The sequence below is a fragment of the Cynara cardunculus genome (assembly GCF_001531365.2).
Source record: "Cynara cardunculus var. scolymus isolate 2C chromosome LG 4, CcrdV1, whole genome shotgun sequence".
Classification (NCBI taxonomy): Eukaryota; Viridiplantae; Streptophyta; class Magnoliopsida; order Asterales; family Asteraceae; genus Cynara; species Cynara cardunculus.
The window spans coordinates 15,834,016-15,852,186 of NC_037531.1; the positions used below are offsets into that span (position 1 = coordinate 15,834,016).

The window sequence follows — 18,171 nt, forward strand, 5'->3', positions numbered from 1 at the left end:
AGGTGTCTGAATTGGATTTATGTATTTTTTTCTAAGATAATTGATTACAATTATGATTGGGTTTTTGTGTGAGTGTATATATAATGAGTCTCTCAAGGATCAAGTTAATGAGTTTATGATATAACAATTTATTCAGTGTTTTAAAACACTCGTTGTAGCAATATTCATGACAGGTCGTGACTTAAGACTTGTATCTGATATCATGTTTAAATAACACATATAAAGTAAAGAATTAAAGAATTTAATTTGTAAATATTTGTATACAATTTTCATATAAATGAATACATACATATATAATGGTACCAATTTTGAATGAAAATTTTGATATAATTAATATTAGTAATAGTGATGGTGGAGTGGATTTGGTTATGGTGGAGGTGGTGGTGGACGACGGTAGTAACAGCGATGAGCGATGGTGATCGGTGGTCGACGGTGGTTATGGAGGTAGAGGCAATGGTGGTTAGTGGACGAAGGTGGTTATAGATGACATGAAGATGGTGGTGGCGGTTGATAATGGTGGAGGAAGTAGTTGTGGCTGATATAGTGAAGATGGTGGTGGTGGTGGTTATGGTGGAGGTGAGGTAACAATGAACGGTGGTGGTCGATGGTGGTTGTAGAGAAGGTTGTTGCAGTAGAGGAGGGGTTGGAGGTGGCCAACGGTGGTGGTTGTAGAGGTGGCAATGGACAGTGTTGATTGGTGATCGACGGTGGTGTGGAGGTCATGGAAGAGGTTGTTGCGATATAGAAGGAGTTGGAGGTGGCCAACGGTGGTAGTGTTGGTGGTAATGGTTGGTGGTGGTCGGTGGCCGATGGTGGTTGTAAAGGTTGGAATGGACGGTGGTAGTTAGTGGCCGACGGTGGTTGTGGAGGTGGTGAAGGAGGTTGTTGTACTAGAGGAGAAGTTGGAGGTGGCGAACAACGGTAGTGGTGGTGGCAATAGACGATGGTGGTCGATAGTTGATTATGATAGAGGTGGCAATCGATCGGACATTTTCTTTTAAAATGATTGTAAAATCACATATGATTTTGCACGTGATACTTGTTTTCGTGTTACTTTGAATAGGTATCAAGGTTCACATTGTATTCACAACTATGCTTAGATTTAGTTTTATTGATTTAGTTTGTGTCATAATATATTCACAAAGTATACCATATCTTGTAGATTTGGAGTGTATTCACAAATTATAATAGTATTTCTAAGAAAATGTTCACAATGTATTCATCTTCGGCTCATATTCAGTTTTGTTATGTACATGTATGTTATGGACAGAGAAGAACGGAGATATGAGAGAGAAAATAGGAGAGAGGAAGAGATTTTTAATTTATATTAGATTATTTTTCAACTAATTTTTTGTAGTTTAAATTGAATATTATGGATTTCACAAATTAGCAAGTTCTTAAAATAAGACCCCGTATATATAATATATAAGATAGAGATTTATCAAAGGAATTGGAATAAAAATTAAATCATGTTTGACTATGTGTTTGGTTGGTAGGAATTGGAATGAAATCTGTTAAAATAGTTTGAATCTGTCTATTTAGTTCGTTGAATAGAATAGTGGTGGTGGAGTGGATGCGATAGTAGTGTAGATGGTGGTGGTGGTAGTAGCGGGGGAGGTGGTGGTTGGGGTGAAGATGAGAGTGATAACAATGGTGATGGCGGTGTTGAAGGTAGCAACGATGATGGGTAGTGGTGGTGGATGGGCTGGTGATGATCGTGGTGGTGCTGGAGGGGTGAAGGCGACAGTGGTAAGAAAATACAACATTTACCAAAAATATTGTAATAGTATCTTTACTTGTCAATCTAATACTACTTAATAATGAAAAAATCAAAAAACTTATAAACAAAAATAAATTAAACCAACGTCTCGTAAATAAACAGTTACCAGGAAATTTAAACTAAAAACTTATAAAAAAAACGTTTATTCACTTTTAATACAAAACACATAATTTCGATAAGAAGAAAACTGATATTTCAATTCATTCGTAGATAAAGATAAGTGGATGATGTCCACACATGCCACGCTAGAAAAGGCTACACCATTTATGTCGTTTCTAAATACGCTCAATACCTTACCTACCCTACCCACTCGTAACACAGTCTTTTATAACCATCGTATTTGACATTTAATCAACTGAGTTCACGACGTTTAAATCAGTGATCATATCATTCAATCTGACTAGATAAAACTTGTCGTTATAAAAATTTTGACGTGACTTGTATTACAAGTCGGTAATATTTCTATAAAAATGTAACTTAACGCAACTGATTTTATAAGACGATAAATTATCTGATAATTGAAAAACGAAAAAAGAAAAAGGAAAAGACATAAAAGATGGAAAAAAAAGGAGTGTGTGGATAGAGACGCGGAAACAAGAAGATGAGGGACCATGATTGAAGATGATGTGCGATTATAAGGCATCAGGTTCTGGGTCACATACACATACTTCCAATGAACCCGGCCCCCCTCCCTTTTATTGCTTTCATTTTTAGATATAAAATGGTATTCTACTTTTATTTATATATATATATATATATATATATATATAATTATATCGATGGTTTCATGTAAAATATCAACAACAGTTATGATATATGTATGTATACGTAGACAAAGAATTGTCTCAGAATAGAAGTGAGAGAAGGAATTAGACTCTTAATCACTTTTAATCTTATCCCCATCTCCTGAGTTGTGTTTTTTATGGGAATTGATTCGGTGTATCTCATTACTATTAATCTTCAATTAGGATTGATCCAAGTTGAATATCTCTTCTTACCCTTTTCACCATAACTTTCATTCTTATTGGAACTCAACCATATGTATGTGTGTGTGTGTGTATATATATATATATATATATATATGAAAGAGTTCAAACGAAAAGGTCTTAATTTTATGAGAACGCAAGAACATTATTTTACTATAGATAGTCACATGTGATACTATATTCTCATCACATATGATACAAATGTGATACTAAATCATAGATGCAGACAATCTTTAGGTTGCAGGACATGTCATCCGCACACCATCAGGGCACCTCATGTGTATTATCACATGTGATAAAGATGTTCTCATGTTCTCGTAAAATGGAGGTGTTCGAATAAAGATAACTTATTTGGTTTGAATTTTCGTTTTTTTTTTATACCATTTTAGTTATACCGAATAAGAAATTCCGAATGATTCATGATGAACCAAATGACTAAAATAATAAACCATTAAACTGATTTGTAATAAAATCATATGTTACACATAACTAATCTATAACAAATATAGTACACAAATATACATATGCATTAATGCATTGACGTACACACATAACACACTTGTTTTCGTGAATACCTTTGTACATAAAAGAAAGGTGTGTACAAGCAGGCAATAAGATAAGCAGTATAACATATAATTAATAATATATATCAGGTAGAATAACGATTCAATATTGTGTGCACAAGTACAAACCAGTATACATAAAAACGTAAACATGTATGTAACACCAGTAAGAAAGAAAACACATGAAAGTCTTGTCCTATGAGACATAACTATCTATCTTATTCCATACAAGGTAGAGGAGCCTACATGCCTACTCTCTACCCTTATAGCCACCCTAGCCTTCTGCTGTCAAGGCCAGTATTCCGTAATTTATCTGTACATTTTAACCAGATAAACTATCTATTCATGTCGCAGTGTCTCCAAAATGAGTGATGCATACGTATCAGTGATTGGAACATTTCACATAAACTCACATGTTTCCATCCCGATCTTAATTCACGTTTTTATTGATATTTGCATTTATCTGACGATCGTTATTATCAAAATTCCACCAATTAATAAATATAAATACATTTGAATTAAAATTTATCAAAAGTATAATATACTTTTTTTGAAATAACAAAACGTAGGCAATTATTTTAAAAATAATATTTATTGCTATACGTTTAGCCAAATAATCCAAGGCTCTAAATGACATGAGGGGAGATCAAGGCTCTAGTTTTAAAGGTTGTTTGTTTACCTCTTAATAGTTTCATTAAGAGACAACCTATGAATCACTAAAAGGTGAATCTTGTTTGACAAAAAAAAAATCTATCTCTTAATGGTTCTAAAACCCCTCGAATGATTTTTTTATCTTAGGTCTTCTTGAACCATTTAATGCCCTAATTTCATTATGAACAATTACCAAACAACCATATATCATAAGAGTCTCTTTCAATCATTCTGGCCACTTAATCATCTTGCACCAAACCATTTAGCAACTGTCAAACAATCTCTTAGAAACCACAAGGACACGTCGTTTTTGAAGGCGTCACTTATGCCAACAAATTTGTATAGTATATATAAAATTATATGTAGAAACCTTCGTTTTCTACTATTACTCATTGAATTAACGAGAATAAACATTTCAAATAATATGCTAAAAACAAAAAAGAACACTAAAACTAAAAGGTAAGAAAAATCAAATATCGTGCTATAAGAATCACGCATTAGGCCATGTCATGTCACATACTTAACGTAGCGTCACACACAAGTATTATGCCACGACACGCCACGACGACTATAGCAACGAGTTTCTTAGAGCATTGTGATACATAGAAAAATCAATATATTTGATTATAATTTATCAAAAGTATATAATTTTTATTTAGATTTATTTAAAAAAACCAAATCCATCTATTTAAAAAAAGTAATATTTTATGGGTTGGCCTCTCAAAGTAATCAATGCATAATTAATAATCAGAACTAAAATCAGATATTATTTAATTACATTGGTGGTCCCTGTAGGTTGCTCAAAATTTAGATTTGGTCCCTAAAACAAACTATCTACCATGATAGTCCCTTACTTTTTAATGTAATAACACTCAAAGTTCCTAAAGTTAACATCATCAATTAGCAACCGTTAGTAGGAACAAATCTATATTTAAAAAAACTACAGGGACCAAAAGTGTAACTCACTCTAAAAAATGTTATTTACTTCTTTTTTTAAATTTCTTTTTTTTTTCAAAAACTTTTTAAATACGATTAATAGAAAATACCTTAATTATTATATCAATTGAATCGTTGTAGTTTATTTACAATTATTTGATAATTTAATTTTATAATATCTTATAACATTTTAACTCTTAAAACATAATTATTTTTATATAAAAAATTATCTATACTATATTATAAAGCATTTGATAAAAACTCTTAAAAGCCACTTTTTATACGTAAAGTACTGTTTATTAATGCATATTACTTAAAACTTAAAATTGCAAGTTAATTATATGTAAGTATAACTTATTAAAGCTTCATATATGAATTCGTATAACTAACTGTGGATAAACATAATTAAATACATGATAAACATCTCATTTTAAATATAAAAAATCTAAAATATAATTAGAATAATCATTGAGTTCTAACATAATACTTAATTATTATCTTTACAAAAAAATATATTATTAAACCAAAAATAAATTATTTCGTTATTAAATTTAAATTAAATTATAATAAAAAATTAAAGAAATTACATAAATAAATGAGAACTTTTAAATAGTTGATTTGATATTAACATTGATATATTTTTTTTCAAAATTTTATGTTATCTTGAAATTTATTTTTTATTCAAAAATAAAATAATTATTGTTTTCTTAAAAACACATAAAATCGTATTATAACATCGACAGAGACAAATAATAAAATAAAACATTGAAATCAAGATGTGTGTCGCTGCATTACACAAGTACTCTTCTAGTTTATCTTGAATAATATATTTTAAACCACTTTAATCGTACTAAAAATATTTTCAATGAAGAAATTTAAAAAATATGAATCATTATTAATTTTAGAGTAAATTACACTTTTGATCCTTATAGTTTTTCTAAAAGACTGATCTACCCTTTCTAATAATTCCTAACTGACAATATCTTAAATGTTAAAAATTGAAAAAGTTAAATATCATCAGTATAAATATTTATTTTAAAAATCAAAACAAAAGGACCATTATGTAATTTCACTCTTCTTTTAATCTTAAAAAAATAAAATATATTTATCAAATATTTCATAATTACTCCAATTGAGGGAAGGACGTGTACGATTTATTACCAGAAGGAAATTGTCGGTATTCCCCTACAGGTGCAAAAGTTCCACATGACCAAAAGTCAAGAAAAAGCAAATTTCCATTATCTTAATTTAATTTATATTTATATTTATATTTTTTATTATTATTTTTCCGAACATATCTTGACCCAACTCTACCATCTAAATTACATGAAAAAATAATGTACTTTAACTTGATTCTTATTTTATGTAACGTATTTTTAAAACTTCTATTTTGGTATCTAAGATGTAAGGTTTTAAACATTTAAGTATCCGTGTAACTGTTGAAGCATTAACCGGTTATCATGTTGATGTGACGAGTGATGTGGTATCCAACCCAATATTATTTGTTGATGTGGTTAGTGACATGAGTTTTTTTTTTAATCTAAAAAAATAGTTTTTTTTTTTTAAATCTAAAATTATTCTTTAACTGGTTACCCGGGTACTTAAATGTTTAAAACTTTACATCCTGAAGTGAGTTTACGGGGGCATAAATGATACCATCTGCACCAATTTAAATTTGATGTACGTATATACTATCTTATACAATAACTTAATAAGTATCCACAATATAAATGACACACAATTATAGACATATATAACTATTACACTTTTTAGTTAACCAAATGACAATTTTACCCTTAATTAATGTATAATATATTATCAACTCTTAAATATTTGTGTATTAATTAACGGTAGATTTGGAAATTTAGTTACCTATTTTTGAAAGTAGATGCTTATTTTTGGACACATATAAATAAAAATGTGGACAGTTATTTTAGGACGCATAGAGTATTAATTTCCCTTTTATGGCTTGAAATAAAATTTATAAGCACGAGTACTAAACTAGTTTATATATGTATGCGTATATATATATTCCATTATCTACTGTCAACTTTAGACTTCTATCAAAACTTCAAATATCTCCGAAAATATCTTCCAAAAACATCCATTTTTTCCATTTTGACCTTGATTGCAACAAGTAAATAAACGTTGTTTAATTAATGATATTAATTAACTAAAGATAGGTTATATGCATAACGTTAAAACGTAAGACATTAGAAAGGTAAAAGAATCAGATATCCTGTTACAAAACCGCACATCGGACCATGACGTGTCACAAACTTAACATGTCATCTGACACGAGCTTCGAGCCATATCATGCCGCGATGTCTATTGTGACAAACCTTTTAGAAGACTGAAATAATTTTATAATTAATTTTGAAAAATTAGCTACTTACAAGAACTTCGTTACCTTGTCCATTTTGATTTTGACTCAAAAAAGTCCAAATTCAAAATATGAATCAATTTTGCGAAATACTACAACTTATTGAAACAAACCCTAAGTGAAAGGACTAAATGTGACAAATTATTTTAGTTTAAGGACCACATATACAATTTACACAAATCAAAATATGAAATTCCCACCTGAAGTCCAGTTTCTTTTTCTTCATCGTTGTCTTTCCTTGTTATTCTTGAATCTTGGTTTCCAAAGGTAAGATACATTCCCATTTATCATCTCCAACAGCAGCGTTTGATTTCACATGATTTCTTAGTTCACAATCAAACCATTTTCTGTGGTTTGTCAGAACCATTATCTTGTGTTGCACCTCAAGTGCTTGATGAAATGCTTCTGTCACTTTAACTTGTTCTTAAGCGGTTCATCAGATTCATGAACAGAGGTACTGACTAGGAGAGTAAATGGAAACCCCATATTGTGAATTTATACTTAGGTGTGTATTTGGCGATTGTTGATATCTAGACTTGCCACACAACTTAATCCGCCTCAGGCACTCAAATTAAAAAAGTTACCATAATCTAGACAATCTGCTCATAGCTCTTCCATCTTCCATTTTCTTCTTGAATAATGCTACTGACATTGACCACTTAACTGACTTAAGCTTATAGGGATAAGTTCATTTATTGATGATATTAGTTAGAACATTCTTGAATTGTTGGTTTACTTGGTGATAGCTTCAATAGTTACAAGCCCGTCATGCATTCTTGTTTTAGTTGTGGAAGGAAATGAACCGATGTTTGTGGAATTCTAGCTTAACTTCTTGTTTGATATGGTCAAATTTATACTTGTTGATTTGAGTTAGTTTCATCCAAATATCAGGCTATCAGCTGTTAGTCCTCTCTTTTCTGAGTCTCATATATATTTTGAGTCTTCTCTTTAGGGCATGGCATATGCTCTTGCATGCTTTTTTGAAGCTTGTCATGCTTGCAATCCAGAATTGGGGATAGATCTAGCATGGAAAAAGAATTGAAGGAGGTTCACAAGGTAGAGTACGATGGTAGATAGTAGAGAGATACACATAGGAAGGAAGTGATTCTTTTATAAAATATTCAACAAGGAGATCCTCCTACAAGCTGATATTTATAAGCACCAGTCTGCCAAACACATGTTTAAATAATATAGAAAATTAGAAAGAACAGTAAATTAATTCACCTATTAGGGTTTTCCCTGACAAAGATAGATGTAACATAATTTGTGTTTTGCTCTCTTTGGTTTAATGTACTAATTTTACCTTTTTATATGGTAAACAGCCATGAAAACTAGTCTTGGGAGTTTACTGAAAATTCTACCTCCAGTAGACTTTTGCTGTGTATATGGTTCAAGTCTCCATCCTAATAATAATGACAAGGTTATTTTTCTTTCTGTTCTTATATTTTAACTTCGAAGTTTGATTAAGAAGTGTTCTTTAAGTTGGGGCTGCCTCATAATTCTAGCCGACTTTTTATTTATGTTGCTTTTGGCATTATAGTCATCCATGGAAGATTATATTCTTGGTGTATCAAATCCTCAGCAATGGCATTCCGAGGTATGTATTGTCTTACACATGTTACCATCAATCCTGCAACTTTAGCTCAATTACGAGAACATAGGTCCAGTATTTAACATATGCTATCCTTCTTTTGTTCTCCTTTCAACCAAGAATCTGAAAATGAACCGGGATCACTACTCTTCATGGATGGTGCCTTTTGGTGGAGCAAAACTGGTTGTCTCTCTTACTTTTTTTTCTCTCTCCATCCTTTTCCACAAGCTCTCCCTCCCTCTCTTTTTCATTTCACTGCAGATTTTACTTACTATATATATGGATTTGGTTGTCTTTATAGATCACTAAAGTAGCAGATCAAATTGGTGTTGGTGTACACTTTAACCCTTTTGTTTCGTGGAACAATAAGGTAGCTTTCTGTAATGGGTCAAGCTTTAGTTATTTCTCATTGCAATTTTATTTATGGTTAACAAGTGTGTGCACTCACAGCTACTGGCACCTGCATGGCGATCATTTCGTGTATTCATCCTCATTTATTACCAATATGATTTCATATTTTGTCTTCAACCTACTTCAACTTTCAAAAAACACATGACAGATGTACAAATATGGGGTTGTTCATATGGATGACTTAGTTCACGACATGCTGAGCTGGGAGAGGTTTTACCTTAGTGGTCGCTTGCAAAAACCTGTATGTCTCAGCTGACACTGCTATCTTTTCTCATATCGTTGTTGTATGCGTCCTGTCTGCGCTTTATTTTAACCAAATTATTCAATAAACAAGGGTTCATTGTTTTCCTCGCTATTCAATAAAGAACCATAACTTTCTGTTGCTGATCATATCTTCTTTTAACTGATCACTCTTTTCATTCTTTTGTGCTATTCCATACAGTGTGGACCCATTTTATTTACATATCCGTGCAGTTCAAAAATTAAATGTGAGATTGTGAGGCTTTACTCATACTTCACTCTTCTGTTGTGTATGACACATTTTTTGGGTCACACTTCTTGGGAAAAACCTAGCGATGGCGTGTATTTTTGGGAGGGAGATGCTATGTTCTAAAATCTTGTTATTGTTACTTGTGAAGGTTTGCTTTTTGTGTTTTCTAGTACTGGCAAACATAGAAGTGACCAGTGAGATCAAAATATCATCCTGCTTGTGTGTTAAGAAATTGATAGAAGAGTAAGAGCGTGTTTTTTAATTGAGAGGGGCAGGTCTGAAAAAACTTGGCTTTTTGCATAAAGCTCTCCTCTAGAAGCTTACTGAATAAGCCACTTATCATTAAGCCAATATCAAACAGTCATATATTGCTGACCAAATAAGTTGAGTCCCATTAAGCTCATTAAGCTGCAAACAAACGGGCCCTAAGATATGCTACCAATCACAAGAATTTTTCATGGTTTCCTCATCTAATTCTTGAGTAATGTTCATGCTTGAGATTTCTTCAGATGTAATCTCGACTTTTAGCTTCAAGCTCTTCCGATTAGCCTACTACAGAATAAATACATAAATCACTTTAAAACTTTATATCCCACTGTCTAACATTAATACCACCAACTCCATCACCACCGCTACCAAGGTCTAAGGTTCCTAGTTTGAGCAAGAGGAAAATATATAGCTATACCCAGACAGACAGGGGACCAGGTTCACGGAAGTCATCCAGATGAGGACAAGAATGGATAATCTAGATCTATTTAGGAACTTCCATATCAGGACAGCAAGTTGGGACAAGAAAGGTCTGTTGAATCTTAACCCAAAACATTCTAGATTAGTAGATTGGATTAGAGGAATTGTTAATTTTTGTTGGTTATAGCTTTATGACCTTGCCTACCACGTGGCTAGTTTGCGGTAATTAACGACTCCCACAATGAAAAGCCAAGGCCAATGTCCATATGAGATCCCCTTTTTTCTGTTCAAAATGTGCAAGAGCATGAGGCCACAAGTACCTGGCTCATATATCTTTAAATCATCAAACTGTATTTTCTTTTGAAGTACATGAGTCATATGATTGAAAATTTGACATCACCCCCTTTCTCATTATGAAGTTATTTGCAATGAGACATCAACATTGTTCATATCGTACTAGTTGCCTTTTGTTCCTTCAACAAGTACGAGAGCAATGTACTCTTATACACAATTTACCTTAGTTCTTAGAATTCCATATGATTTCCTCTAACAAAATTGATGAATACACGAAGGTATACCAGCATTCGGGAGGCTGGGCTCTCCCAAGGCTCACACCAATTTAATCACAAGACAGAATGCCTTCTTCCTTCCACTCACACCTATTTAAGAGACCCTTAAAAGCTACTTTTCCCTTTTAACCCCTTGTTACAGAACACTCCTACTTCCAAAATTGCCCCTGCACCTATTAACTATTACAATCTTATTAAAACTACTCTCCATTCTACCCCTTCACTTCTCCTAGCCAACACAACTAATAGCCACCAGGGTATAACAGAAGGCCTATGAAACTTTCAACTTGGTTTAGTCTATTATTCTGGTGTTTATGCATTTATTGAATTGATCTTGGTATTTCAGCACACCTGAATGGTTTTCTGATTGTCATGTTCTTCTACTAGGATACTCCATAATCATGTTCTGCAATGACATTGCCATTTAAATCAATATTGCTTTGATTTTTTTCCCCTTTTTCCTATTTCAGGTGCGTATAATTGTGGACAATATGGAAATAGAAAATGTCAACTTAGTTAACTTGAGGGCTGCCTCCTCTGCCGCCCTTCTGCTTTTGCCATCAACTTTTACAGAGGTTTGCTTTGTTTCTCATTAAGCTAGCTAAAATTATGTTAAGCATATCTTAATATTCATCCTTATGCAGAGGGAACTTTATGCAAAAATATGCAGCCTCTCATATATGGGTGATTTGCGCATGCTTTTTGCAGAGGATAAAAATAAGGTAAGGTTCGGTCAGTGGAGCTGAAAGTTAAGATGTATGGTACCTCCTCCACTACAATTTTTTCTCTCACAAAGTTTTCCCTTTTATTATTATTGGCATAAAATTTTGTGGAACGTTTTTCCTTAGATTGTGTCTGCCTCAGGTGAAAAAGATAGTAGAGGGCCAATTTGAATTATTCAGAAATATGTATAAACCGTTGGTGGAAGAGTATGCAACTAAGCAACTCTTGAGACTCTCCTCATCTGGTGACAATCAAATGAACATATCCCAGGTTTGTCTGGAGCCTTAAAATCTCTATAATTGTTTCAGTAGAGTGATTGGATTTATATGGTCACTACAACAAAATCGGCTTCATAGGACCCCTAAAATGTCTAAGCGTCCTAGTAGAATACTTAATAGAACTTAAGTTTATAGGACCAAACAATAAAGCGTCCTATCTAAAAGCATTACAATAGGTTTATAGGACACTTTTAGGCGTTTTAACAAACTTTTTAGGATGCGTTAAAATGAAGTGTCATTAGCTATTTTATAGGACACTTTTGAGAAGTGTTCTATAACCTCATCTTTCTATAGGACACATTTTCAAATAACGTCGTATAAAATAGCTAATACGACACGTTATTTTTAAAAGAGTCCTAAAAAACTTGTTAAAACGCCTAAACATGTCCTATAAACCTATTTTAACACTTTTAGATAGGACATTTTTTGGTTTGGTCCTATAAGGTATTTTAATAGGACGCTTAGACGTTTTAGGCGTCCTATAAAACCAATTTTGTTGTAGTTATGGTCCTGATTTTTCTGTACTTCAATGCCAAAAGTAGAAACTTCACCTTGTTCCATTATTATGACTTGCTACATTTTAATACTAATTTAATTTCCTTGTTTGTTTAGATGCTTGCTGTTTTACATTTGACATATAAATTGCCGGATATCTGTCAAAAGTCAAAAACCAGTGTAGATTTGTCTGGGAGTGTATACTTTGTCTTGTATACTTGTTAGTAGGATAATAAAATTTCTAATAAAAGCAAAATGGGGGCATGGGAAAGTCTTGTGCTCCTTCATTCCCATGAAAATCACAATGCTTGACTAGACATATAGTTTAAGGAAATTGTTTGACTATTTGCTAGATATCTAAAATACCTTTCAAGAGAGAGAACTTTTGGCATGGTGGGCCCCTCGGGGGAGGGAATCGCACGACGGGCTATTAGCTCAGTGGGTAGAGTGTGCCCATGATAATTGCACTGTTGTGCCTGGCTGTAAGGCCTCAGCAGAGGAATCTTGTCGACCCAAATTAACGACCTCAATTTATTTGTAATGATGATAATAACCAAAATAGTTACTTTTTAACATGAAAACTTTCCAAAATAGGAAATGTTGATCATGTTGGCAATCCTGAAAAGGGAAGTCTTGAAATATCCTTGGGGAGGGTGTATTTTTTTATGTTGTGAATGCTCACTTGCTCAAGGTTGTAGCTTATTTGCAAACTTTCTTTGGGTCAAAAGCCAAATGGGCATCAAGAAGTCTTGACTTTTATCTTGTGAATGGCAGGATTGTAGCTTATCTGCAACATCATCTATTGTTTCTTCCCTTCCCGAGTCTGTCAGAAGCCAAATGGGAATGGGGCTAGCTGAGACGGAAGCAGGTACGCGTATTTTTATAAGATACTTTTTCAAATATAGATAAGATACTTTACAACTTATTGCAACACCTTTACACAGAACATACAATTGTTAGAGCCTGTAAAACAGTCTATTTGGACATTCATACATATTTGAGGTCCTATAAAACCGATTTTGCTCTAGCGTTAACAAAGATAGCTCAATCCGCCATACGGGGATTTTCACACCTAATCATTTCTATACATTCAGGTCAAACTAGAAATAAGATCACTATCGGCTCACGAGAGCAGGCTGCAACGTGCATGCAAAAGGTTTTGAGGCGTAGAGTTATGATTTCAAGTGCAAGACAAGCAGTGGCTGGTTTCATAACTGTTGGAGCTGTTCATGGATTTAGATATCTTGGTAAAAAGATGACAAAGGCTTGGAAATCTTCGGCATAGTAAGTTACTTCTTCACTAGTGATATGAAGTTTTTGAACTGCTGATAGCAAATTAGCCCCTATTTCTTAATTAGAAAAATTAAGCTAGGAGAGCTGATTACATAGATGATTGATCACGTTTTTGAAGTTGGAGTGAACTTGGAGAACTGGGTATGCAGATAGGAATGGATAGGACTGATTGGCGAGAGTGAGGTAGGTGGGTGAAAAAATGATTTTAGTTTGAGATGGGTAGTTTGGTAATTTACCAATCTTTCCTCATCTCGGTTCTTTAACCACCTATTTTGGTCGGACCAAAAAACTGCATTTTTGTCCCGCTCAGTACTGTAATGTCAAAGTCTAATTGTCACGCCAGACGTGGGATAATAAGTTTTTGTTCTGTCATGTCCCGTCCTATCCTGTACTGGTTGCCAAACACAACCAATGACCATAAATTTAGCATACACTTAGGGCTTGTATGTTAGCATCTTAATGAGCTTAATGAGACTCACAGCTTATTCGGTGAGCTATACATGACTGTTTGGTAGTGGCTTAATGATATAAAAAGTGGCTTATTTAGTAAGCTTATAGGTGGAGCGTTATGCAGAAAGCCAATTTTTTTCCAAACCTACCCCTTCCAATTAAAAAACACGCTCCTTTCATCTATGAAACAACCCTCCCAAGCAAAAACCTTTTCAATCTATACAGACAGATTAATCCACAGAGACGACTTTATCCCTACAGGACTTGATGGAAACCCAACCAAATGGCCCCTTAGTTTACTACCAGAAAATCTTCCATTATTACCTGCATAGAGGAATATGTTTTAGGAAATTTACCATACACCAACACAACTTGTGATGGAACTTGTTTGTAATGTATGACCATTTCAACTCTTTAAAGATCACTGGTATTTGATCGGTTCCGCTGGAACCGGCCAACCGACCTCCGTCCTGGCATCTGATCTATATCACTCGATATCGATTTTCTCCCTTCAGACCGTTCCTTAAGCTCACGCTGTCTTGAACCCATTACCGAATTCCGGCCATTACCCGAGAAAATCTCTCCTAGCAACCCCTCAATGGATTCAGGAGACGAGTACGATTTCACTGCTAAAACAGTCGAAAACGCATCCAAAAAGTCCGAATAGGCTGGCACAATAAGCTTAACAGTTGCCTCCTTTATCTGCTCTCGCAAATCGGCTTCAACGATGCTGTACCTGCTTGTATGCCTCTGAGCAATCTCTTCAAACCCCTTCAGAAATGCCTCGATCTTACCTTTTGCACCAGCCTCGATTCCTTCATCATTAGTTCCTTCTTTGTCAAGTAATCTCACCAACCCACCCCACGCTTGCTTCTCGTACAAGTAAGCCGCTTCTTCCGCCACAACTTTGTAGTTCTTTCTCATGTAATGCTCACTCAATAGTTTCCCGAGCTCGGTGTTTCTAGTCCTCATGTAGATATACCAGTAAGTGTTCATAGTAAACACGTGGTAAAGAACTTTATCCTTATAGAATGACCTTTTAGACTCAATATTTCGTTGCAAGGCTTCCATTACGTTCGAAATCGCCTCTTTTAGCAAGTTTTCGGTGGGTTTCAATAGAGTTCCGGCCTTCCATATCTGTTCGGTTCTGAGTACCTGAGCCATCGGTTCACTATAGTTATCGGTGGTTAGGTACTTGAGATAGTTAATGGCATAACGTACCAACTTTGGTACCGAGCCATCTTGTGGAGGAGGTAAACCATCTTGGTTACCTTCGATTTGAAGTCCAAATTCCCAGTAGACTTTAGTTGAAGCGTGAACGAGAAGCTTCTCCAACTCCCGGAACCGAGAGCAGATATCAGCTCCGGCTTCTCCTTCGAAAATCTCGGAGAACTCGGTTTTGAGTTGTTCCAAAGAATCGAACATATCCAAGAGCTTGAAGAGCTTTTGTGGTTCTTTGTTACTTCTGGCAACTCCTTCCCCGAACCTGAAGAATACCGCCATGATCTTGTCGGCGATCTTCACGAAGCATTCTTGCCAGATCACACCGTCCATGATGTTTCCGAGGACTCGGTTGCATAGGTTCTTCTCGGATACGAAAACCGTTTTAACCGCTAGCTCAAAGTGCTGGATCCAGAGACTTATGGAAGTCTCTAAGCTTTCCCATTCCATCTGGTCGATTTCTTCGGGATTGTAAGTCCGTAGGTAAACCGGGTTCAATCTCATTAGCGCTTTCGCTGCTCTCTTATACCTCACCTGTTGATGAAAGAACACGTGAAATACGTCAACTTTCATAGAGAAAAAGCCGGTTTCTGAGACTCGAAAGCATGTGAAAAATATGAGCATGATCGGTCCATAGCATAAAGCAGTACAACAACATCAGTTTTATAGGATACCAAAGATGTCTAAATGTCCTAATAAATTACTTTTTGTAGGATTTATAGGACCAAAGAATTATGGATCCTAAACAAAAGTGTTATATTAGGATGTTAGGACATATGTGGACATCCTAACAAGTTTTTTAGGATACTTTTGAAATAATTTTTTCAAATGATGTCGTATAATTTTTTTGAATTGTCCTGTAGACACATTGACACTTTTTCAAATAATGTCGTATAAAAAGACTAATTTGACCTTCTATTTCAAAATTGTCCTAAAAACTTGTTAGTAAGGCGTGCTATAAACTTATTTTAACACGTTTATATAGGACATATGTACAATTGTTAGGTTCTGTGAACCTGAGTTCTTCGAAGTCGATTTTGTTGTAGTGAAGATTTACCTTGACAAAGATGTCGATACATATATCCAGGCAATCATTAGCAGTAAGCGTCTCTGAAATCCGTCTAAGAACTTCAACCTCCATCTCTGTCCCCAAATCCGCCACCCCTGCCGCCACTCCACCATCATCATCACCGCCATCCTCCACCCCGATGTTATGGTGCCTCAATTGATGCAAAATCCCCTCAAACTCATCTTGCAAATTCAATAAAGCCTCATCAAGCAACCCATCAAATTTCATCGAATCCACCTCCGTTTCATATAGCATCTTCAAAGTAACCAAAGTCTCTCGTAACCGATGCGTCCGAAACTGATCCGTGGCCTTAGTCCTACTCAAAAACTCCACCACCTCCTGAAGCCGCTGAATCGCCGGCCCACCCTCTTGGCTAATCAAATCGATCGCAATATTCAACTTATCCACACAATCAACATACTTGATCAGTAACCTGAGCCTCCTGGTCTCAGATTTCTGGACAGAAAGTTTGGACGAAATGTCGACAAGTTTCCGTTGCAGAGACTCCGATATCTTGAAACCGTCAATGAGGACAAGAGCCGGTGAAACGGCACGGTTGATCCGTGTTTCGAGCGCTTTGGATGCAATCGAAAGCGAATGAAGTGGAGCTAACCTTCTTGAGGCCACATTTAGAGTTTCTTGTAGACCATTAAAGTTGGTATCTAGTTTTGTAAGATCTGTTTGCAAATTTGCAGATGAACTGAGAAGGGTTTTGAGATCAGAGCATGCTGATTCGAGCTTTGTGAGCATTGGGTAGTCGTCTTCCATGGTGGTTGGTGGTGGTGGTGGTGGCGATGAGAGAGGGGTGGTTTATAAGACAAGATGAAGGTGGCAAAAGATTATAAGACGAGGAGAAGTAAACAAAGACTAAATCTCGATGTAAACTAAGTAAGATACAAATGGCATTAGAAAATTGGGTGTGGACAAATTTGTGGGGTTCGATTTCAGCCGGATGTGTTTCTTGCTTTTGATTCTTTCGTATTTTTTCAATTAAAAGATTCATTCATCACGTAATTAAATTTTTACAATCATATCACTTATTTTTACGTTCGTCTGGTTTTGATTAAATTCACGGATAGAAAAATTGATTTGGTATAAGTTGACAAAGACAGTGTTAACCGTTACGACCCGGTGTACCCGTCCCCACCGAGGCTGTGGATTCCTTGCAAAACATAGCCTAAAAACCGGGGTTGGTTGACGTGATCGTCCTCGTATATTTATTACTAGAAGGGTACTCGCACAATGCAGCGAGATACATCTTAATTTTAATGTTTCGTTTTTTTGTCTCAGTTTATGTTATAATACAGTTTTATATGGTTTTTGAAAAAAAACGATAATATTTTTATTTCTGAATAAAATATAAATATGAAGATATATCATAAAAAATTGAAAAAAAGTTATTGATATTAGTATCAAACTAACTATTTAAGATTTTTTCTTTTTTTATGTATTTCTTTAATAATATTATTTTCTGTAAATATAACAATTAAGTTGTTTGTTATAACTCAATAATTATCCTAATTATATTTTAGATTTTTTATATTTAAAATGAAATTTTTACTTCTATTTGATTATGTTTATCTGCAGTTAGTTAC

General features: G+C 34.4%; 2 protein-coding genes across 2 annotated transcripts; one reads left to right on the top strand and one right to left on the bottom strand.

Moving 5' to 3' along the window:
- Positions 1-1,650: 1,650 nt before the first annotated feature.
- Positions 1,651-14,107, top strand: LOC112510924 (phosphatidate cytidylyltransferase, mitochondrial). Its single transcript, XM_025116277.1, has 12 exons — positions 1,651-1,749; positions 7,567-7,651; positions 8,622-8,719; positions 8,840-8,896; positions 9,011-9,073; positions 9,192-9,260; positions 9,450-9,542; positions 11,518-11,622; positions 11,692-11,769; positions 11,912-12,040; positions 13,318-13,411; positions 13,638-14,107. Exons 1-12 carry the CDS (start codon positions 1,651-1,653, stop codon positions 13,826-13,828), a joined length of 1,161 nt encoding a protein of 386 aa, XP_024972045.1. The 3' UTR covers positions 13,829-14,107.
- A 593-nt stretch (positions 14,108-14,700) lies between these two features.
- LOC112510925 (exocyst complex component EXO70A1-like) lies at positions 14,701-17,344 on the bottom strand. The gene is made up of 2 exons (XM_025116278.1): positions 16,565-17,344; positions 14,701-16,041 (listed from the first exon to the last, which is right to left on the bottom strand). The coding sequence occupies exons 1-2, from the start codon at positions 17,342-17,344 to the stop codon at positions 14,701-14,703; spliced, it is 2,121 nt and encodes a 706-aa protein (XP_024972046.1).
- Between the last annotated feature and the right edge of the window lie 827 nt (positions 17,345-18,171).